Raw genomic sequence first — 25,381 nt, forward strand, 5'->3', positions numbered from 1 at the left:
AAAAGTATTTTGTCTAAATAAAATAAAATACTAAAAACTCCCATGACCTCATAGGATAAGCGGTTTTATATAATAAAGGGATGGAGGCTAAAAATAAAAATAAATAATCGTTTTAAATGCACAATTGAAGATTACATTTATCAGTGTATTAAATTATTAGTTTTTTGAAAGATAAACCTGACCTTTGACATCACCTTCAACTTATTTACAGTAATTATATACACTTAAAAAAGGGGATTTTTTAAAATACATTAAAAAGTATTACTATGGAATAGACTAAAACTGTATGGCATTACCTTTTTGAAAAAGAGCACACAGCATACTCAACACACTCTATACAATAAACATGTCACGTGGGCATAGGCTATACATAACACATACAAAGATGGGAGATTATAGGCTATTAAAAACTTTTCAGTCAGAAGTATAATTCATCGTGTCATCAGCATAGTTTAATTTGTAAGAGGAATTATGGAGCTCGGCCGCTAGAGAGTGGATGAGCACATTTCTCTGCCGGTTTTTCAGCTCGGGAGGGGGAGGCAGACAGGAATGAAAGCTTTTCCTCAGAGTTGAGGAGCAGGTTGGGCTTTCGGTCGCGAATGAACGATAACAGACCGACCGGCGACCGAGAGGAGTTTGTCTTAAACCGCTTCCATACTTCAGCCGCGCAGACGGAGACGAGGGCATGAGGCGGAATATGTGTAGACTTTGCTCGGAGCGAGGCATGAGTCTAGGATACTGATTAGAGTTGACACTAGCCCAGCTCCAGTAGCAACTCTATCCACGCTTCACCTCCAACCCCCTCCTTCACTCCTCAACCAGGAAATCATCGTGCTGTGCTGCTTATCCTTGTTCCCGCAGATTAAACAAAAACACCAAACCCCTCCGTGGGTTCATCCATGAGGATCTCGTCGGTTTCTCTTGTGTTTTCGCCTCAGGAAGTTCGGCTTTACGTCTGAAGAGGATCCGCGCTGTCGGCGAACAATGAGGTAAAGCGCGTCAAAGCGCATTTGTTGCAGTCGCTTAGTTTAGCGCGCTACAATGTAACACAGTATTGATCATGACTGAGGCCGCGTGTATGAGTCCGGTCTGTTACTCGCTCCTGTTGGAGGTGGAGGAGCAAGTGAGTCCTTTCTGAGTGTTTACACACTCCAGCTCGATCGGTTTGTCTGGCTTTGACAGCCAGAGAGTTATCGTGTTACTCTGCTAGCGGTTAAATGAAGATTTTGCACTGATTTTTCATGGAATACTTTGAGTTGAAATGAAACGAACCACCAAAACGAGTGTCTCGAGGTGATTTAAAGCGTCCTGTCAAACGAATGATGTCTAAATTTTGCCATATAAAGCTAAATGATTTTTAAATAAGTACTTGATGATATTGGTATCCTTTTACAAAGTGTTTCTGGTCATTGTTAGCCATTACTAGCCTTGTTCTCTACTTCTATAAGAGAATACCATCCTGAGATTTCTTGAAATATTAAATTTTCAATGATTTATCGTTCACTGTACAAGCAGGGTTGACATTTTAAGAGATCTTATACAATAAAAGTATGTATATTTTATTATTAATTGTACTTTTTTAAATTTGGGAAAAATAATAATAGCCTAGTATTATTATTATTATTTTTTCAATTTTGAAAATACGTTTTTGGGAAATATATCGGGGAACTAATTTTCCCCACAACTTGGAAATGTTTTGTGCAGACGTTATTTTTTGAATAAAATTAAGAACTTTTGTTTTACAAAATACACAATTTAACAAACTAGTGTCGATAACTGTATCCCCAGGCGGTGCACACGAAGTTGGTTATTGTGCATGTTGAAAATGCAGCTGTCACACGGTAAATTGGCTCTTTGTAACACGTAGCCAGTCCGCTTTTGTGAGCCCTCCCGGTTCTTTCTGTTCTGGGAGTCGGCCGCGGCGCACAAATCCTACTGTGGGGAAGGCTTGGCTCATGAATATTAATTAGGTCACTGGACGTTCACCCAGTAGCGAACGTCAGACATTCTTATTAATATGTATAAGCAAAGCCTTTATTATAGTAGGATTGTTAATTTGGCGGTCAGGGCTGTACCCGGAACTAACCTACATTTGCGCCATGCATGGAGCTCTGAAGCCTGATAATATCCTGCTGCGGCCTGTGCACTTTCACAATTAGACAGTTCAAGGCCACTTTTTGTTTACTTTAAATTATATATATATATATATAAAAATATATTTAAATTAAAACAAGTGGACATATTAAATACTGAAAGGATGATCCTTATGATCATGTTCTCCAGCATGATTTGAAATGTTTCAGAGTATCTTGTGCTTGAACGGATGCAAGAAAATCGGACCATCTGTACAAAGGAGTTAATGGTCTTTACATAATGCCACACATTTGTGTTTGAAAAGTGTAGTCGTGTGTAGGTCAGAATCTTAAATGTGTTCTTAGAACATAGGGTGTTATTTGGTTTATGTAAAATTCTACAAAGTGGACATAGACACTGTGTGCAACAATCCAGTTTTGTTTAAAGGAAGGGAAGCACCAACGCATTTTGAGAATTTAAAACATTCATTTTGCTATGTAAATAACAACAGCAACCTGCGTGACGGGTTTTCGTCAATGCATCTCTTAGATCTGTCTCGCACCAAAATAAAAATACGTTTAAAACCTCAGCCATGCATTTCCATGCACATTTTAGTTCAGCGACATTATTAGACAACATGGGTTATATGTTGCTGTTGTGACACACAGGTAATTTGGCTCAGGAAAGCATACTTGGTCCAAGCATAGGGCACCGGGGTTGGTGCCGACCACACGTACAACCATGAGCTTACTGTCTTGGGTCAGCTTGCATAATAGGTGAAGAATTGACTGTTGTCGCATTTACAAGTTTATTGTCCTGTCAGGTTGTGGAACGTCAATATCAGAATGCACTGGAGCTGTTAGCGCCTTGTTTTGAATTTCACCAGGCTATCCAATGCAACAATGGCCCCTCAAACTGATCTTGTCATTTGGGAAGCCCAGTATTGAATTCATGGGAACCCAGGCTAAGTCATTGACCTCCAGTCCCTGGGTTAAAATTACAAAGGCAAACAATCAAAGTTCTAGTGATATTCAATCACTATACACAGTTCTCTCTTTTTTTAAAAAGCAAAGTATGCCATTTACTAGAATGGTTCAAACAGTATGTGGCCCAAGATTTACTTAACTGAATTAAAGACATTTCTCCAGCAAATTTATTGAAATATTTCTGGATTAATAATAAAATTGTGTGATATTCCTTAAAAAAATAATGTTTTAATAAACTTTATTATTATTATATTACTTTGAGAAATACATTCTACAATAGTGTGTTTCATAATTTCCTTGTGGTTTAATATTCACAGACACTGGTTTATAGGGCCCTGACTATTGCTTTACCATTTATGCCGTGGGATATGTATTTGCACGACTATTAGTGGTGCGGACAGCTTTATGATATTTACACATTAAGTGACGCAGAAACATTGAGTAATGGGAAAATATAAAGCAGGACATGTCCCAAACAAATCAAGATGAGGAAGAACCTGTTATTTTAGGGGTTGAGTGTAGTTGTTATGGCGTGAGTTTGGGGCAGGACTGTCTGTTTTGTCTGAGCAATGAAAGACACACTTTTGAAATGGAAAACATCTTTTTTTTTATTTTTATTTTTTATTCTCAGTTGTGTTTGGTGCCCCTAGTGGAACCGAAATGACACCGTTCAACTTTAAATGCAAACACAAGCGCACAGGTGGTTCGCATGCAGCTGGCTTTCCACACTTGCTGTGTAATAAGTCCAGTTTGTTCCTGAGTGTATTTCTGTCACTGAGACACAACCTGTCGTCCTGGAAGTGCATGTCTGATTAATGGCAGCACTGTGATTCACTGCGGTTATCAGACTGATGACTGTGAGGGACTCGCCCAGCATGTCTTTATCTAAATGACTTCCACTCAAGTGCTTCTCCAGGCTAAAAGGCTTTAGGGTGGCACTGGTGGCTTCGCGACCCATGCCAGATGCTGCAGTGCGGTCCTTCTGCTGCTAGTATTTAATTTCTTATGATCCTGGGTGGTTACAGACCATTAGATATCGAAATGATAGAGGAGAACAAAAGCATCAATTAAAATGGGTTTTTGAATGGCTGATAAAGATATTTAGAGAGCAGAGTGACTGATGGGTGATATGATATATATTTGTGAATAACACATTTTTATGTATGAAAGATCTGAAATATAGCGTAGGGCACAGACTGGGCTACTGTGGGAAAAGTGTACAATTCAAGTTCCCCTGCATAAGAATACTGCTTTTTATATCAAGTACTTCAAATAAAAGCATATAGGCCCGGGTTCACAGACTTAAACCAGGACTAGGCATTAGTTAAATTAGGATATTTAAGCAGTTTTTATAAAAATACCTTAGACATAAAAATTACTGATGTGCATCTTGAGGCAAAACAATACGTTAGAGTTTGAATTTGATAAAATGTGCCACTGATATACTGCGTTATAAATGGTACAGCAGAATCTTTACCAGTCGAGACTTGATTAAACTAACATTTTTGACCAGAATATTGGCACATAAATTATTTATCACTAGAGAACCACAATGTAATAAGTCATGTTGTCAGCTGTATGGATATGTCAGCTGTGGGGATGGTGTGCCCTCTGGGTCTTCACATTATTGATTGAACGGTGTTGAATGCATTGATAAACTCTGAGCAGATGTTATGCCCTAAGCTCACTGGATGGACCTGTAGCCTGCTACTTCTTGGCAGGTTACTTCATCACCCAGTGTGACTTACAAGAAGGTGCATTTGTTGTTTGTTATGAATACCTCAGCTCAGGGTACAATTCGATTAATGCAAAACCTTAATGCTTATAAGAACACAGTAATGAACTAGTGTTGGATAAAAGCAGAGCATGAAGATGAAGGGTGAGATAGAAATGTAAAATGGCAATAGAATATTGTATTGCTACATTATATTGATGAGGGAGGGTTGTACGGAAAAATAAATGGATCATGGATTTTTGGATTGTAAGGCTCACGCAATTGGCCCAAGGAAGGTATCCAATGGTGGCTGAAGGTTTCTTGCGTGCTCAAAGATATTATTTCGGCCGTTAGCATATCTTACGGTCACATTCTCATCAGTCTTGGTGATTAGACAGAGGTAATCGGCTAATACTTAAAACGGCCGCTCCTATGCTTGCTCATTCTAAAAGTACTTTTGTTTAGCCCCCTTAGATCTGTACACACTTGAATAAAGCATCAATATCTCTAGTCAGAGGTAACGACCACTACTATAGATATAAGCTGACCACCATTGCTTTCCCTGATATTAGCTTTGGTATGGTTTCTCCATGTATACTTGGCTAGAATAATATTACAATATACAGAGGTTAGGCTCACCCTGTTTAGGATGGTCAAACAACATCTAGTTGACCTAAACAGAAATTCCCATATAAGCCCTTACAATCTAAGTACACTTGAACTAATACCAAGTGTTAGCCGGATCTATGAAGATACAGTTGGTGTGCCCTATGCGCCATCTCAACTGAATTTGAATCCGTTACTAACCTGACACAGGAAATGCGGTAACAAGGATACAACGTAATTTACTAGAGTCAATAATTACAGAGTAAATCAGAATAAAATCAAATGTAACAATTTCTTATCAGTCAGGTGAATATGTATTATAAATATGTACATGGCCAATTCAAAGATATCACATCAATACAAGACATCAAATTCTCAAAGATGAATCTAAGGGTAAGATGCACACCTGACTTTTAAAGAAATACATGGTATGAAGTGTGTGGACACTTTAAACAATGGGCTCATTCTGGCTCCAGAGTCGCACCGAGCCTCTTGCAACATTTCCTTAAGTACCCATAGAAACCCTATAGTTACCAAATGGTATTGTTTGTTCATTGCAGGGGTTTTAGCATATCTTTTTTGGGGGTTTCAAGTGAATAACTGATTTCTGGGAGGCTGTATTTCATTTACATACAGGAGGTAGTTTGTGTGAAAGACCTGGGAGTAGTCTGTTTTCAGTTTTCATGGCTATCTGTTCTATTGTTAAAAGAATGAGACCCTTTTACCAGACACACAGAGACCTTCAAACATGAGTTGTTTCATTGACCAGTGGTTTCGGTGACCTCTGCAGTGTCCTGTGTTTAGATGGAAATAAGGGAAAGGGGGGGGGGGGGGGGGGGGGGGGTGAGTAAAGAGGCGGAGGACCATGCATAAGGTGTGGAGCTTTTGTCTCTCTCAGTTGGGTGTGTTGTCTTGAGTGAAGATTTTAGGCTTGTGAGACAAAGTTCAGGTGTCGGTTCTCGTAAGAGTTCTTTATCTTCTCAGGCTGTAGCCCTCCTCTGGTCCAGAAAAATGTTACATCAATTACTTACAGGATAAACAACAAGAAAGAAACCAGTGATGCCTAACAATGGTATTCATTCCGTTTTTGGCTGGAAAAAATTGGGTTGGGCAAAATGAAAATTTTCTGAAACTTTACAGGCTATCCCATGTGTAGATGAGTGTGGTTCTTCATCAGAACAGATTTGGAGAAGTTAAGCATTGCATTACTTGCTCACCAGTGGATCCTCTGCAGTGAATGGGTGCCGTCAGAATAAATCCAAACATCAGAAAAATAATCCACAAATAATTGACTCCAGTCCATTGATTAATGTCTTGTGAAGTGTAAAGCTTTGTGTTTGCAATAAACAAATTAATCATTTATTTCAAATCTTTGCTTCCGGCTAAATCATCCAGTCCTCCATGTATAATATTGCTGTGGTCAATTAAGAAGTTATCTTGTATCAGGACAGAAATATACACAGATCAAGCACAGTTTAAGAAAAACAGTTCTAAACAAATATGTTGGTAGATTTTGATGTGAGAAGACAACAGGGCATTGACTTTTTCTGTAGAGGAAGCGTTACTAAGGAGTATGGACTGGTATTTCGGCCAGAAGCAATGGTTAATGGCGGATTTGTTTATTATAAACGCACAGCTTTTCACTTCAAAAGACATTTTGTGGCTTATTGTGATGTTTTTGTCAGCTGTTTTGACTCTCATTCTGACGGCACCCATTCACTGCAGAGGATCCATTGGTGAGAAAGCGATGAAGAAACGCATTCATTTTTGGGTGAGCTATTCCTTTAATGGAAAAAAAACAGTTTAATTGGTAAACTCCATCTGATGACGGATAATATGCAGACAAAAATGACCTCCCGTTTAAAGTTGTTCTCTCCTCACAGCTATGGCTTGTGGGAAGGGGTCAGCTTAAGGTCAAATACTGCATATCGCTTGGTCTTCATCAACCCTAAGTGGTCATCACTGAATGTAAATCTTTGCTGAAGTACATTTACAGGAAATAGTCGCTGCCAAGAAAGACCATCAAAGGGAACATGGAACTCAGTATAAGCAAAAAGACGTACACCACGATGATGTTGAATACTAGTTTCTGATTAACTTACAGACTGACTTAAGCTGAATAATGACACACTTGTCTTCTGTAGAGCTGTTTTTATAGCTGAAATTGAAATAGTTTCATAATGATGAACATTAACACTTATTTTCCTCTTTATCACTGGGATGCTGCTAAGACACAATCTGTTTTGTATATAGCGCTGTATAAATAGATGTGCCTTTGCTTGACAGACATTGAGGTGTTGATTACTTCATAGTTGCAGTTGTACATGGTTGAAGAATAGTTGTGAACTGCATTACAAATCTTTCATATCACTTTGCCAAATTAAGATCCTACCACAGAAGAACCTGAAATGACGAAAGCGTGTTTCCGCTACTTGCAGTTCTGACTTTTTTCTTACAGAGAAATTCTCTGCAGTTGCGACAACTTTTTTTCTCAGAATTGCAACTTTATACGTATATCACACAATTCTGATTTAATAACACTTGCAATTCTGAAAAAAGTCTGATTTGTGAGATGTAAACTTATAATTTGCAAAGAAAAAAGTCTGATTTGTGATGTGTATATAAAAAAAAATTACAATTACATTTGTAATTTTTTTTATCCAGTAGCAGAAACAGCCTTCCATAAATGACTATTTTGATATTTATATGAAATTAGTAAAGAAACAAGTTTCTGTTTCTTACTTTCCCAGAAACTCTCACAATTAGTTTCTTCTCTGAAAATCTACATCAGATTTCTCAGTAGTGAGGTAACTTGCTATTTTTGAAATCGTTGGTAACTCAAATAGCCTTGCTATTTGTAGAGACTCTACTGCCTAGTACTGCTGAGAGCGTAATGCACAGTGTGGATTAATTTTCAATAATTCAATGGACTGTCATTAATTATTCTGTACGTAGAGGACATCCCATCCTACACCACTTGTGTATCATCATACAGTCTTGTGTTATGACTGAGACCAAAGATGGCTGTTTGATTTCAAGTGTTGTTCGTCATAAACCAGACTCGGTTGTATAATTACAGCCTTTCTTGCCTCAACATGTCCTGATTCTCTTTGGCCTTTTTTTTGGTGCTGGCCCATCGTAAATCTTTGGAATTGCAGCCCTTATGTTAGCCATGAATCACCCTGAAAGCTCAAATGCGTATTGATCTTAACTGAGCTTTTATGTATTCAGATGGCTTAAAATATATGAAGAATAACTGCCTTAAAACATATCCATTACAGTCTTGCATGCAGCGCTGTACTTTGACATACAAATCTCATTGCTCATAGCAAATCACAGCATGTTTAGAAGGAAATCTGAACAATTAAGACCGCATAATGAGTTTTTCTGTATGGCTACGTTACAGTAAAGCAGCTTGTAACAACTGAGATGGTTATATAGTCCTGAGGGGTAAAAAAATCCCATTCCTTTCCTCAACAGAGGAATTGATTTTAGCAATAACATTAACAAATCTAGATCCCTCTTAAATGGTTTAAACAACATACAGATTTACATCAAGTTGTATATTTTATACTTCTACTACTACCACTAATACTACTACTACTAATAATTTATTTGAAAATAATAATAAAATAGTTTTTTTTACCATTATTTCTGTTTTGATATTGTCATTTAAAGGTGACACATCATGAAAATCTGACTTTTCCAGGTTTTAAGTGCTATAATCAGGTCCTCAGTGCATGTACCAACCAAAGAAACGTGAAAAAGATTAACCTAGTAACTTTTCTGCAAGCTTCTGAAAAAATGAGCGCATCTGATTTCTGCCTTTGGCTGCACAGATGAGCACAGAACACTATTTAGTCCCAGCCTCAGAGGAGACCAGTGAATTTATTGAATTATTTACTGTATGCTGCTGCCACACAGATCTAAACTAAACATGCGATTTATTTCCCAGCTGTTTACCTTCACAGACATAACTGACTGTTTTTGTAATTTGTGTGTTTTTAACGTAAACTTGTGTGTGAATGTCTCAAAGTCTTGTGCTGTTTTGGTTTTGTTGGCTGGTTTTGTTTATGGTTATATATATATATATATATATATATATATATATATATATATATATATATATTTTTTTTTTAATCTCTATGAAAAATATTTCTGTAACTAAGGTTTTTTTGCACTTTTACAGTAACAGTGGAGAACCCGTTTTGGATTTGTGCAATTGTGGAATCCCTTGAAAGACTTCCCCCATTTGCACCACTGATATAATAATAATATTACTTTCTCTTTCTGTATTTAGATGTCTCAGAGATCTCTTTAACATGTTAGATCAGTAGTGGAGGTCGCCGTGCACCCTGTGGCATGTGTATTTGCTCGCGGTCGTTGGCCTCTGTTCTGTTATGAGCCTGGCGCTCGGCCAGAGTCACACCGCTTAGCTTGGCCTCCTTACAAAGCCTCGGTCACGCCCTCGCCACTTGCTGATTGGTTCATTATCCAACTCGATTGCTTTTGAATGGCTGGTGAAACAGCCCTTAGACAACATTAGGTGTTGCTTACAGAATCCTCTAGCGTTAAATGCTGGCAATATCCATCAGTTTTTTGTTAAATGTTTGTGGGTGTTCAAGTCAGAATAACCACATTGCTCGTTTTGTCATGTGAATTGACTCTATTCTACAATAACCATGTTTATCAGGACTGAATTCTCTTTAAACAATAATTTGCTGACTTTGAAAGATATTCTACTAAAATAATTTAAATATGGTAAAATGTGTTAAATAGAACTGGCAGTACGTACTATCAAGTTAGTCAAACATTTTTTGGGGCAGGCGAACTTTGTCATTAACAGTAGTTCCATTTTCAGCAGAAATCGCACACCATCTTTCTAAACTTGTAATGAGAAGTGCTTATAAACTTGCTGTTATCAGCAAAAAGGGAAGCTTTAAGGGCTTCCTTATGGTGGCTTTGAGGATCACAAGAAATATTAGTATTGTTAAATATAATAATAACAATCATAATAAAAATATAAATTATATTAGAGAATTTATATACAGTGGTGGCCAAAATTATTAGAACACTAGTATTTTCACCAGCTAGAAATGGTTTTAAGTCAGTTATTTCTGTCTTTTGCTGTTGTGTGTCTTTAAGAAACTGGAACAAATATCAGGCCTTTAATCAGACAAGTACAATACTAAACAGTCGGTGAAGATAGATATGTTTGAGAAAAGAAATGCAGCTTTTTGTGAAATACAAATGCGTGTAACCCAAACCCCTCATGTTAAGGAAATGTTGCTCTGGGACTAACAAAAAAACGTCTGAGCCAGATTTACATAGAAACATCCAGGAAACCAACCGAATCCTAATCTATTGAACAGCTGAACATGAAAGCTGATGCCTCATGGTGCCAACAAAGCTCCTGATTGAAACAGTGAAATGTATTCACTGGGGACTGGTGTGGCTTGTGTCGATTCGTTCTTTAACAGCAGGAAGTTGTTGTAGGCCTCAAGCGTTTTTTCACGCATAACAGTAACCTTTAAACTGTGACGTATTCTGTTTTACCGATCATAGTACACTTATTTGTTTGAAGACTGTTTCTTTCAGCATATGTGTCCAGATAACACAACACTGAGACCCATGTGCACAGGCGGTGATGTCATAACGACCAGCTGTTCTGCAGAGAACAATGGTTTTTAACACTCTCTGTATATTCCGAGAGCGAGACACTGAGTGTAATGGGGTTTAATGGACCTGGTGGTAAAGGAGTCCATGATTTAGTCTTTATTAGCACAGATCTCATGTCTCTGAGTACGTCTAGACAGATGCAAAGAAATTCAATAGCACTGTATTGGCAAGAAAAAAAAACTTTTGAAGATTTGTCTGGCATCGCTTCCGTAGACAAGGCTTACCTGGATGTGGAAACATAGACATCATATTTTAAATGTTAAAATTGTGATTTCCAGGTCTGGAAAAGTCCATTTGACTCGTTGGTTGATAAAATGGTTTAACAAAAAGCAAATAATAATTATTAGTCCCAAATTTATTTACTACTACTACAAAAAAAAATACAAAAATAATAATAAAAAAGATGAGTGAGACTGATTCAAACTCATGAGTTTTGAATTTAAAGGGATAGGCCACACAAAAATGAACATTCTGTCATGATTTAGTCCCCATGTTGTTCCAAACCGATATGAATTTCTTTTCTCTGCTAAACACAACAGAAGATATTTTGAAAAATGTGGGTAACCAAACCGTTTCTGGTACCGATGGACCTCCATAGTGTTTTTTTTTTTTTTTTTTTTTTTTTTTTTAAAGTATGGATGTCATTGTCAAATTTTCTTTTTTTCTGTTTTTCTGAAATTCAATTTTTTCAAAAATATTATTTTGTTCAATAGAACAAAAAAAAAAAACTCCTACAGCTTTGGACTTGAGGGTGAGAAAATGATGACAGAATTTTCTTTTTTGGGTGAATTATTCCTTAAAAATATTAGAGAACAGTATTCATTTAAATTATTTGCAACATTGAGAATGTTTTTTTCCCCTATAAAACTATTAAAAATATATATTTTTCAAAATATTTCTTAAATTTAATTTTTTTACCACATACTATTCTTGGCTGCGTTTCTCAAAAGCATTGTACGCCTAAGTTGATCATATAGCTTCATTGATGATAATAGTTCTGTGATCTTTTTGGAAACACAGCCCTGACTAGCAGTAGCTAGCAGTAGCAAGGCCATTGGCTTTTCTTATTTTAGCTATTTTAGGTATTGTGTAAAAGCTGTAGTTATTGACTCCTACAGCAGATACTGCTTTATTTTCTTTTCCCTAGTTTGCCTCTTAGTCAAATTAGAATGAATACAATACAGGTGTCCTTGTTTGAGGTTGCTGTTGGTTTCTAAGGTTAAGTGCCGCAGTCATATGGACAGCCTGAGATCAATTGTTCTGGTGTCCTGAGATGTCTGGAGTCTGACCCCAGCGTTGGCCATGACTCTCACTGTTCTGTTGCAGACCAGACGATTCATCCCTAACAGATCTCCAGTAATGAATCGCATTTACTGCATTATTAACTCCAGGAATTTTATATTAAATTTTGTCTTTCTTGTTCTTTAACTCAGTCCACTTGATATTAACTGCAAGCGCCCCTGGAGTTTTACTGATGAGCGTGTTGAGACAACAGGAGCGGAATGATTGGCTACCTCTTCTCGACTTCCTGTTCCCTGTGAAGGGGGGTTCTCCCAGGAAAAATATCTGTCAGGGGGGAGACATGCTCCAACCTGTAAAAGGAATTAAGAGCAAAAACCTACTGCCGTGTTTGATCGGCCAAATATGGCCATGTGGAGTGCCAGCCAGGGACGTGAAGGAGGAGGAATGTGTTTGTTCTGTCGCTGCTTCAAAGAGCTTTCACTGAATGCTGAGGAAGCAGTGTCTTAAAGGGCTAGATCACTCAATAGTGAAAATTCTGCCTCATATCACTCCAAACCTCTTTGATGTTCTTTCTTCTGTGGAACACAAAAGGTACATTTTTCAGGATTGTCCTGGCCTTTGTTTTCCATACAATGGAAGTGAATAATGTCTGATGTTCAAATCAAAGTTGATTAGTGCCACATCTAATGGTTCAAAATTTAATTTGATGACAAAAAGTTAACTTGAAATATGGTTAACAAGTCAAAAATAAGTTTTATGGAGTATGACAGCCCATTCACTTTCATTAGATCAAAATACAGTAGTGATAGAAAGCTTGTGAACCTTTAAAGGTATAGTTCACCTAAAAATGTAAATTGTGCCATCATTTTCTGACCCTCATGTTGTTAAAAAAATGGTATGACTTTTTTTCGTCTGTGATTTATATGAATATATTTGGAAGAACGTGGTTTCCAAGCAATGCTAGACCCCAGTAAGCTTCAATATGTAGACATAAAACACTTTTTTAAAGATGTTTTCCACAGAAGAAAGTAAGTCATACAGGATCGGAATGACATGAAATGTATGTAAATGATGGCAAAATTGTCCTTTTAAAGACTTTTGCATACGTTTGCATACATTTAACAAGCAGTTGAGATCTTAGTCCAAGTCATCATCTTCAACACAGAATCAAATTAAACTGTGTATTTTACTTAAAATTACCCAAGAATGAATGTCTGGAAAAACCTAAACCAACCAAACGTTTATCTGTGGAATAAGTGCTTGTGGGCTTTCTTGGATGAACTGCTCTCTTCAAGTCCGTCCCCTTTCCAAAACATGACATTCTTCTATTTCAACCACCTTCAATACTTTCCCATTATTTCCAACTAAATGCAGTGACTTGCTCCTTGCTTTCCTGCCATGGAATGCTGAACGCTAACCTTAGCCAATGCTGGAGAGACCTATAGATTTTTAAATGTTACTGTGGAGTTCTTTGTGACCACCTTCACTATTATACATCTTGCTCTTGGAGTGTTTTTGTTGGACGACCACTCCTAGATAGAGTAACAGTAGTGTTGAATGTTTTCCATTTGTAGATGGCGGACCTCAAACTCTTTTCCAGCTTGGTAGAGCCTCATCAGAAATGTCTTTTGACCGAGATATGGCAAATCTTGCCCTGTTTCCACCTGATATTAAGATGCATTTCTGTCAATCCAATCACAAATTGATAACACTAAATACAGGCATAAACGGGGCCTAAAATGTTTTGAGCTTGTCCACAGTTGATCACTTCACAAATGGGACATGTTGTGAAAAAGCACACAAAAACAAGTGATCCAAACTTCACAGAACACACAGTTTATGGTTGAAATTGATTTGCACAATTTTCCCTTAAGGGATGAAAAAGCCACTTGAAATTGTGCTTGGGATTTGTTTTTGATTAAATTTTTTTCACAGAGGAGGATGATTCAGTATTTCTTACAGAGACTCTAAAAGCTGTAGCCCAAGCTGAGACTTGAGAGACGAGAGACAAGCAAGTAAGCAAAACAAGGAGCAAAGCAAGTAAGCGCTTTAGCTTGGGTTTGCCACTGTCATTGACAGGCATCACAGGCTTTCCTTCAGCTTTGAATGACCAATTGAACTCTTTAATCTTGATTGAAATTGGTTTTGGATTTATTTGTTTTGGTCCCGACAAAGTAATGAATCATGGTACTTTCAAAAAAAAAAAAAAAAAAAATTTCTTTTAGCAAGCTCCAGATGTTTAGTTCACCCAAAAATGAAAATTCTGTCATTAATAACTTGGGGGGGGTCATGTCGTTCCAAATCATGAGACCTCCATTCATCTTCGGAAAACACAAATTAAGATATTTTTGATTGAATCTGATAGCTCTCAGACTCTCCAAAAACGTAGCAAGGAGATCGGTAAAATAATCCATGTGACATCAGGGGTTCAACCATAATTTTACGAAGCTACGAGAATACTTTTTGTGCGCAAAAGAAAAAAAAAACGACTTTATTCAAATTTGTCTCTTTTTGGAGAATATCCACTGAACGCAAACGGCATATGCTCTTCTGTGTCAGCCGTGCCACACGGATACGTTTTCTACGTTGTTCGTACACTTTGATTTGAGCAAAAACAATGTATCCGGGTGACGCGGAGACTAATTTGAATTAAAGTCATTTTTTTTTCTTTTGCGCACAAAGTATTCTCATATAGCTTCGTAAAATTACAGTTTAACCCCTGATGTCACTTGGATTATTTTTACCGATCTCCTTGCTACGTTTCTGGACCTGGATCGTGTAAGGACCGTTGTTGTCTATGGAGGGTCTGAGAGCTCTCAGATTCCATCAAAAATATCTTAATTTGTGTTCCGAAGATTAACGGAGGTCTTATGAGTTTGGAACAACATGAGGGCGAGTAATTAATGACAGCATTTTATTTTTGGGTGAACTTTCCCTTTAAGATGTTTTAAATGCAACAGTATGTAATGATGCCATCGTGCTTACCAGCTTAGACATTCTGATTCCAGTAACACTTTAGAATAGGGAACACATACTCACTAATAATTAATAGTTTTCCCTGAACAAACTTCGAAATTGCTGCTTATATATATTTAACAAGGTAATTAAGTTTAGGAATGGGGTAGGGTTAATCTAAAATATGTCCATGCAGAGTAAGGCATTAATATGTGCTTTATGTACTAATAAACAGCCAATATGCTAGCAATATTCATGCTAATAAGCAACTATTTAATAAATTGGTCCTTAAAATAAAGTGTAAACCTGATCCTAACATCAAAAAGTTCCATGTTACTACCATGTTTTTTTTAAGCCATAGTAATACTATGTTCATTTGGATGTTTATCATGCAGTTATCATATATACCATGGCTCTTATCTGTGCCATTATAGTTTAGTTGTCTTGCTCAACAAGTGATAGTTCTTCCAGTACTGAGCTTGAACCATTGACCTTTGTATTTTCCAGTCTTAAACCACTAAGCCACCTCACACACATTTAAGAAAAGTTTTATTTCGCTGCTGCATAATGCTGCTCAGTCTTTTAGTTAATATGGAAATGTGGTTAATGAAAAACATAGTGGTTGTAATGTTACACTAAATGTTGGACGTCTGTGTGCCATAACAGTGTAATAATGTAGCAGATTCTCTCAAAATAACTGACCAGTAGAGATGAAAATAAAATATTTGGATTAGAAACAAACAAAAATAATTTTGGCATTCTGGTAGGCACATGTGGTGTAAGATTTGTTTTTATGTCATTTCCAGTAGCCTGTCATTTTTAACATTATAGCTTCTCAGAACACATTAGAAATCACTTACATGAGTGGAAAAGCAGATCTAGAATTTCACCCATGGAAATATGCTCTTTTCTCCAGTTCTAATTATAAATAGCCACAAGTGTCCAAAAATTTGAGTACTTGGAAAGGACAGCAGTGATGGGTCATGAAAAAACGTCAAAATATTTCACACCAGTCGAAATTTAGTTTGTCCTCTTCATCCTTGAGTACTTGACTGAAATGTATTTATGATTAATTTATTTCTTTGGCCATCAATTTCTCTGAAGACTTTGGCAGTAGGTCATTTTCACACCTCCTCTTATAAATCTAATTATAACCAAAAGTTAAAACGGCTGTCAATTCTATTTATACCTTTCAATAATTGCTTAACCAGAGGACCTGTTGAGTGTGAGCATTTATTGAAATTGACTTAAAACCCATACAGAGTTAAAACTGTGTAAGCAAGACTTGACAGCTGATCTAAACGGCTGTAAAGCATGACACATTCTGCTGAGAGAGACCGTTCGTGTCCCACAAGTCCCATGAGTTCACATTCTTTTCTTCTTTTGTTCAAACACTTATCTGCCAGTCTGCGTATCTTATCCTCAGTGAGTCTCTTGTAATTACACTGTGACCATTCAGCCCTTAACTTCCCCCTTTGAGGTGTTGTTCAGGTGAACGAAGGGGAACGGAACATATTTGAGACGATGAAGGAGAGTTTCAGACCGATTAGTGGGCTTGACTCTACTTGTTAGTGTTCAAGGGCAGCTGTCTGCACAGCCTTATACAGACATTTCTTCAGCCACGCTCTGCAGTTTCCTGTTAACTCCTTCATTCCTAGGAAACTGGCGATTTGTGGTTCTGTAGTAGAGTGTCATGTATATTTAAAGTAATTAAATTCTATAATTTCTAGACAGCGTACTTAAACTTTGCACAAAGCGGCTTACTGAAAGCACATCTAAAACTTATATACTGATATTGATATACTGATTTGTCACTACTTTGAGTGTATATAGAGCGTGTGTTTGCCATGGGACTGTTTCCGAGACAAAGTCCAGCTTGTTTTTAAATGATTTAACCAATAAAAACTAAATGCCCGTTTTTGCCTTGGGTCAGAGGGTTTAATGCTGTTCATGTTGTGAATATATTAGATCTGTTTTATATGTATGAATTTAGTTACTGTCATGAACGCTTCATACAGCGTGTATTTGCTTGTTATCTGTCCATGAAGGCAAATGTTTATGTACAGTATGTGTGTGTGTGCGTGCCTTTCTCTTCATTAATAATTCACTGCACACACTCAGTTTCGTCCCTAGTTCCAGCTCAGCCTTCCTATATTAAAAATGTATTAATTTCTCATAACAGTATGGCTGATTCTAAGCCAAGCTCAGCCTGATCTCCCTCCTCCTTCACTTATCCTCTGTTCATTCTGTGATTGCTGTTATCCCGTCTTTCCTTCCATCTGGTTTACCTAAGCTCCCCTCCAATAGCAATCAACATCTGGGCATGAGGAGTGTGTGTGCAAACCACTCGACCGGCCATAGAGTCAGGCCTTATTCGGCATTTCTTGGAGCAGGAAGTGAGCTGTGGCCTCTGTGTGATGTCACAAGAAGAGGAGATTGTATCACAGTTTGCAAAACATAAGGGAGAAAATGATGAAAACTTTTAAATACAAGTGACTTTGTTCACTTATGTCACAGGCCTTTTCATTTCATTTTTATATTTATAATACTGTTTATTTTATGAATTTTTATTTTACTTTTCAGTGCCTTTTATGATTTGAAAATCTATTTGACATATATTTAGTCATTTAAAATGTATGACAATATAAATAAATATATTGTAATATATTTATATTTTATTTGAAGTATTTCATTTAAAAAAATATATATATATTTTATTAATAACTGTCCCTTTGTTGTGGTGTTTTGCCCCTGATAAGCTTTTATCAAATGTTAGTGTAGTTTGCTACCATTTCAACACAACTGTCTAATTTTTTTGTCATTTCCATCCAAGCTGTATTTGTCAAATTATGCAGTGAAACTAACAGATTTTAAGATTTTGTTCCCTAAATCATAAATATTGAATTTCCACCACAAAATGCTATTAAACACAACACATATGAGATAATGAAAATTAAATTGTAGTAGGAGCAAAAAAATATTACAATAACACATTTCTGTTGTGATGCATGCATGTCCGCTGTTGATAGAAGACAAATGAAATAATCTGAGAGTTTAAAGTGTATTAGGTTTATTCTCTGTTCACTGGACCAAAAGTGTCTGTAGTTAATGACATCGCTATAAACGTCTATTCATTGTCTTCTTTCTCTATACAGAAGGCTCCAGAAATCTGCCTTTAGTTGAGTAATTGTGAGTGTAGGTCAAAGGATTTAATTTAATAAACATGGAAGAATGTGATCAAGGAGCCAGCGCAGCAGCAGCATTTGAGTTTGAAGATGATTTGTTTGTGTCCGATCTATTTCTTAGAGACATTATAAACAGTCCAGGCACAAATGAGCCGCCACATGCGCACACCACAAGCAAGATGATGTCAGTATGAAATCACAGCCCTTGCTTGACGGTATCCTTGTCCTTGTTTGCATATGTTTGTGACAGACAAATCCAGCAGTGTTTCCATTCACTATCAGTGGATTTCTGATTCGTTCAGCCAAAAATTCAAACTACATTTTTTTTTATTTTTTTTTTTTTTTTCACTCACCCTTAGTGGTTGACGGATATATCGCCATGGTCATTATTTAACATTTTCAACTAATAAGCTTTTCTGTTTGGCCGGTTTGAATTGGATTTTTTGTATGAAGGATGTTTAATTTGGAGATGATGTATAATCATTTTTAAATTGTTTTCTAATTATTTTAGTAAATATTATGTAAAATAAACATTTAATTTTAGAAATTGCTGCTTGTGTGGTGGTCAAGAATTACCTTTTTATCTTGTAAAATGAATGTGCTAGGCTATATTTTAGTTTCATGTTTTTTGTTATATTTTGTATTTCTAGAGGATTTTTATGATACAAAATTATATTTATAGCAGAGAAATGGTACCCCTCTCAGAAAGCGTCCAAATAAAGATACTTTTAGATGTTTCATTATTATTTGGAGCACTGGGATCGCTAGACGAGGGCTTAATGAACTCATTTTTGTGAATCTCAAATTCGACCAAAATCAATTTTTTACTTTTATTAATTTTTTTTGCCCGTAGCTCAAAATTAGCCTGTGCGCGTTCCGACTCATTTAGCCAGCACGGGTCACAAATTTGAGGTTAATCAAAAAATTCAATAAGAGCTTTCAGTAAGATTTTGTTTGGGCGCAGTACCAAATGTTTCCACTAAATGAGAATTTCAGTGCGGCCATTTTTGACCACGAACTATACTATTGTGGCTCTTTTTTCAGGACCATTTAACCTATTTGAATTAGTTTTGTACCATTTTGATGTACAAATTCTAAAAACAATAACAAACTAAAAAAACGAGATGCTGCATTTTTCAGTAAATTAAAGTGTGATATCACAGTGGTTCCTAAACCTGTCCAGGAGGCCCCCCTGCCCTGCACCTTTTGTATGTCTCCCATATCTAATACACCTGATTCCACTCATCAGCTCATTAGTAGAGACTGCAAGAACTAAGGCCCCGTCCACACGAAGACTGGTTTGTCTGTATACGCATACATTTTTTACCGTCTAGGCGTTTCGTCCACACGAAACCGGCGTTTTTGAAGAGTGAAACCGATCATTTTTTAAACCGGGTCCCAGGGTGGATAAATTTGAAAACGCCGTTTTCATGTTTTCTTGTGGACGGCGAATCCATTGGGTGTGTCTGAAGTCTGATTAGGGAGACATACAACATGTGCAAGGGCAGGGGGTCCTCCAGGACAGGTTTGGGAACCACTGTGATATCATAGGCCTGTACTGGCTTTATATATCGGTCATCGACCATCTTGCTTTCCATGATATCTCCATCAACCATCAAACAATCCAAACCGGCCAACCTCTACTTACCCTCATGTTGTCCGAAATCGTTATTCTGAAAGTGCCATACTTCTACATCAAAACATGTAAATAACAGAATTTCCATTCAAACAGTTCCTTTAAGAACTGGCTCTGTTTGTACATTTATGTGTGGTAATGTGATACATGGCCAATATGTTTCTATAACCTGCTTTCTCTCCCGAGTATCGGAATGTTGAGCACTTCCTGTCTTTGTCTGCCCCCATTGCTGGTACTTGCTGGGCTTGTTTCGATCAGACAGACGACTTCTCCTCCTACCTCACACATTTCTAACCACACTTGTCTCTTTGTTCATTATATCTCAGTCTCTCTTCCCCCTTTGTTTGTCATCCTTTTCCCAGTATCCAATGCCTGTTTCTCTTTCTTCGCTTTTCTCTCCTATCTTGCAGTTTTAAAAAGCAGGTATATTTATACACCGTAAAAGTATTTACTGTATTGACCCGAATATAAGACAACCCCCCTTTTTTTCACATGTACCTTTTGGAAAAAAGGCTTTTTGACGTTTCTTAAATTTTCATATTGCATATTTGATATTTGCCTATTTAAATTTTTGTTTTGAAAGTATGGTAAACACTGGTAAAATGTACCAATCACATTTAAAAATAACGAGTAGCCCATCTGAATTATATAACATTTAGGCTATCCATCTCATAGTAGCCTACCAAAATTTTATTCAGAGTAGAAGTGAAATTTTATTGTAGTCTTCAAATCTGGGTACTGTTTTAAAATCGTTTACAGAGGAAGTTTGGTCCCATCAGGCTAACATCACAGTCACGACAGGCTGCTGTAAGCTTTTCTTTTTCTTCTGTTTTCACTTGTGATCTTTACAACACACATTAAATTACGTATTTCATGACACACTCATTTTACGCGTATTTGGCGCCACCTATTGTTCTGGGTGTATTATTGATGTGTCAAAGTCTAGACCCTGAGTAGAAGACGACAGCGTTTTTTTTCAGATGTATTTCCAAGAAAAAAAACCTCGTCAATACGCGTAATATCATCTCTCTCTTTCTTTCTTATGCACAGCGAGTCAAGTATCTGTCAGGCACGGGCCACTGTGATGATCTACAATGATGCCGATAAGAAGTGGGTTCCGGCAGGCACGGGGCCCCAAGCTTTCAGCAGGGTCCAAATCTACCACAACCCCAGCAGTAACGCCTTCAGAGTGGTGGGACGAAAGATGCAGACCGACCAGCAGGTAAACAAACTACAGTCAGCCAGATGTAGCGTGGGGTTGCAGACAAACAAACCATTTTTCTTTGAAGGTATCACTGCAGAGGGCTGACACATTCAGGGTAACGTGAAAAAGGTCTTTTCAAACTTTGCCTCAAGCTCACACTTTAAATAGTCTTTTAGAAAAAATCTCTTTACTTGGCAAAGGGGTAGTTCACCCCAAAATTAAAATAATTCATTTATTGACCCTCATGTCATTCCAGACCTATATTATTTTTTCCCTCAAGATTACAAAAAGCTATAATGCTTTTCCCATGTTGCAAAAGCGAGTGCATACTGAGATGTCAAGCATCTAAGACAAAAAAAAAAGATAAATGTACAAACAAAGGTGGTCCATAACAGAATTGATATGCATATTCAAGTGACCCCATCAAAACCTTTGAACTGATGTAATTCCACCAGAAGTGCATTTAATTAATTACAATTCATATCCATGATTTTCTGATTTTCTTCCATCCAAGTCACTGAACAGAAATTAAAAAAAAATATATATATTTTTTTAGAAATAAGAAAGTCATATATACCTTTCAATGGCAACACAGTGCAACAAAGTACTTAAAAATTTTTTTTTTAATACTTTTATTCAGAAAGGATACATTAATTTGATAAAGTGTTCTGTTTCAAATAAACATTTCATGAAAAAAGCCGCTCAAATGTTTTCAACATTTATAATAATTTTTTATTTTTATAAGAAATATTGCTTTAACTGCTAGAATATAATTTCTGAGTTTACAGTCCATCCATCTCCTGCATCCCTCTATCTTGAGTTCTCTCTTCCCCTCCCAGCACTGTCGCCCTCTATACGCACAGACACGAATGCTCCCCAGAGATGACTACTAAAATAGATGTTGTTTCCTGTAAGATAGCCAAACCATTTCCTGTGCCAATTAGGCCCTCCTCCCCCATTCCCATGACTCTACCTCTCCACACTCCATCTGTCTGATCCACAAACTCATTTCTCTTTGTCTGAATGACTTTTGTCTCTTTCTGTACGGCTCTTTCTGTGTAGCGTCTGCTGTTCTGTATTTTCTGTGTTTTTGAAGGCAGTGTATCTTTGTTGCTGTCATGTTGGACTTTTTCTTCTTCTCTCTCTTCCCTTTCTCTCCTCCGCTCTACTTTGTGGAATTCATGATTGTAATACAAACAGAGAAACGAGGTGTCAGCACATTCACTAAAGGCGAACGCTCACACACAGTCGATCTCTCACACACTCACTCATGCGTTCTGCAGAGGTGGAGCCACCTCCTGGATGATCTGTTAAACAAACTTTTATTTCTGTTGCAATATGCAAAAAGTTTACAAATCTGTTTGAGCTTTGGGGTTGAAGTTTAAGGATGGGTTGGAGAAAGCCTTTTGGCACATTCAAATATATGTTAATCTAAGTGTGTGCCAAGTTCATAGACGAGTTGTTCTAGGATTGATTTAAAAAAATGTAAATAACTGTAAATCACACATTTGCTGAGAAAATCACCATGATGTAGATCATTTAATACCTTATTTATGATGGCAGAGCAAATTCTTAAATAGAAAAGTGAATTTAAAGATAAATAGTTTATATATTTCATATGGCTGAACATATGTTTGTCACTGACCTGTTTGCACTTACATTAATTTTTTAATGAACCTTGAGAACCCTGCATTTTTGTCTTTCAGTTAAAATTTTGAACACAAGAATGCATCTTGAATTTGACCTTTTTTTCAAATCTTGTATTCTTAAAATATAATTACTACTTTGTAAGTAAATAAATAAATGCGTCCCAGCAGCTAATTATATTTATTGCCATAACAAGCCCCACAAGAGATAAAGTAAATAAATCCATAAACTGAACATATATTCATTTCAAAAGTATTAGTCTCTTATGTATTGCATTTTTAAAAATAAATAAATATTAAAGTGCCCCTATTATGGGTAATGAAAGGTTAATATTTTGGTTTTGGAAGTCCCCAACAACAGGTTGACAAGCATGCAAGGTCAAAAAACACTTTCATTGTCTTAAAACATGCATTTATTTTTTACCGTACTTGCTCAATGACTCCCAAACGATTCATTTTTCCAAACCCCTCTTTGTGTGACGCTATAATCTGCGGTGATTGGTCCGATTGGTCTAATTTCCATTCCATCATGCCTGTAATGCCTGATAAAGCTGCATTTGAGGCAGTACTGCTTTGTGTACAGCATTACCGGGAAAACCTCAATTTTTACCCCTCCAAAAGCAGCACCTAGTGGCAAATAATTAATTTGCATTTTCATTCAGACCAACACTAAAAGACCAACAAATGGGTGGGTAATATGCTAATGTTTCATGTTGACATCAACATAAAACTGCTTGGGATTCGTTTTAAAAACGACTTATTCCAATGATTCAGATTTGACTCATTCTTTTGAGAGACAATAACTTTATACATGCTGCACTTTCAGATTTAAAACGTTGCAGGATGTTTTCATTCACTTACACACTGCATGAAAGGTCATTTTCAAAAATCCATAATAGGGGCTCTTTAATACAACTGGACACCAAAATGAGTGTCAAAGAATAATTAACTTATTATTTTATAATTAACTTCTCGAATTAACTAACAGAAAAGAGAAACTATTTGTGTTTTTTGACTTACATTTTGGCATTTGTGTCTTCTCCTGTACAGGTTGTGATAAACTGTCCAATTGTAAAGGGATTAAAATATAATCAGGCCACACCAAACTTTCACCAGTGGCGGGACGTTCGGCAGGTGTGGGGACTAAATTTTGGCACCAAGGAAGATGCAGTGCTGTTTGCCAATGGCATGATGCATGCGCTCGATGTACTCACCTCCTTGCCTGATGGAGGTAATGCACATGCACATTTTCACACCATTGATACAAAGCATATGTTTTAAAGGGGTAGTTCAGCCAAAAGTGAAAATTCTGTCATTAATTACTCACCCTAATGTCATTCAAACCCCGTTCATTCATCATCTTAACACAAATTAAGTTATTTTTTTATGAAATCCGAGAGCTTTCTGACCCTACATAGACAGCAACACAAATACCACGTTCAAGGTAATCATTCAAATAATTCATGTAACGTCAGCTGTTCTTTTTTTGTACAAAGAGAACAAAAATAAAGACTCGTAGCTTCATAAAATTTAAAGTTAAGGTCCTTATTACCTTTCTGGGCCTTGAACGTGGTAGTTATGTTGCTGTCTATGCAAGGTCAGAAAGCTCTTGGACTTCATCAATAATATCTTAATTTGTGTTCCGAAGATGAATGAAGGTCTTACGGGTTTTGAACAACATGAGGCTGAGTAATTAATGACCGTATAATGAAAAAAAAATCAACGCAACCTTTTACAACTCCATTGTGTTTAGGTTTCCCCACACGACCCTTGTCCAATGGACCATCCCCAGAAGAGCTGGAACAACAGAAAAGGTACAAACCAGAGATTATTTGTAGTGGTGTGTGTAACAAAACGGTTTTATGTGAAGTTTTTGTTCACTTCCTGTGGCATCGTGTGAATTGCCTGAAGTCATGGTTTCCTTGGTCAGTCCTTGACCTCATTTACAGATGCGCACACATGCACACACTCTCAAGGGATTACTGGTATTAACGCTCAATTATTTAGCTTTCCGTGAGCCCCTGAAGTGATGGGGCAGAAGTCTGGGGCAGGCCTTCTGACACTTAAATCCTCTTCTTCCCTGCCTCATTCTCCTCCTCTTTCACTCTTGCTGGCAAAAAAAGAAAGAAAAAGAAACACTGGTGTCTTTTCAAACTTAAAATCTTATTTTATCGTATTTTTGTACTTTTTTGGCAGCTTAATAAAGCAGATATTTATTTAAATAATTGCATTGCATCAATTATGTGATGTATGTAGCAAAGCTCACACAGAAGACTCTTTCAAACCAGTCAGTTTTCTGTTGGCGTGACCAACTTTAACTATTGGTTTAAAACAAGCTATAAAAATTATGGCACTGCCGAAAATTAGTGTGCCACTAATAGCATAAAAATGCCCTTGCAATATTATGAATGCAATTTCATGCTTCTGCACATGAATGCATTCAGTACGAGTAGGA

General features: G+C 36.9%; 1 protein-coding gene across 3 annotated transcripts in view; it reads left to right on the top strand.

Moving 5' to 3' along the window:
* Positions 1-545: 545 nt before the first annotated feature.
* Positions 546-25,381, top strand: part of LOC306888468 (uncharacterized protein) — a 37,781-nt gene continuing 12,945 nt past the window's right edge. For 2 of the 3 annotated variants that reach the window (XM_079446796.1, XM_079446798.1), the window contains exons 1-4: positions 546-989; positions 21,127-21,298; positions 23,977-24,157; positions 24,680-24,740. In XM_079446796.1, coding sequence (XP_079302922.1) covers positions 985-989; positions 21,127-21,298; positions 23,977-24,157; positions 24,680-24,740 — 419 coding nt within the window. In that variant the 5' untranslated portion in view covers positions 546-984. The remainder of the gene's footprint in view (positions 990-21,126; positions 21,299-23,976; positions 24,158-24,679; positions 24,741-25,381) is intronic. The other variant, XM_079446797.1, reaches the window with a different exon arrangement.

This window comes from Barbus barbus (genome assembly GCF_936440315.1).
Source record: "Barbus barbus genome assembly, chromosome: 22".
Taxonomy (NCBI): Eukaryota; Metazoa; Chordata; class Actinopteri; order Cypriniformes; family Cyprinidae; genus Barbus; species Barbus barbus.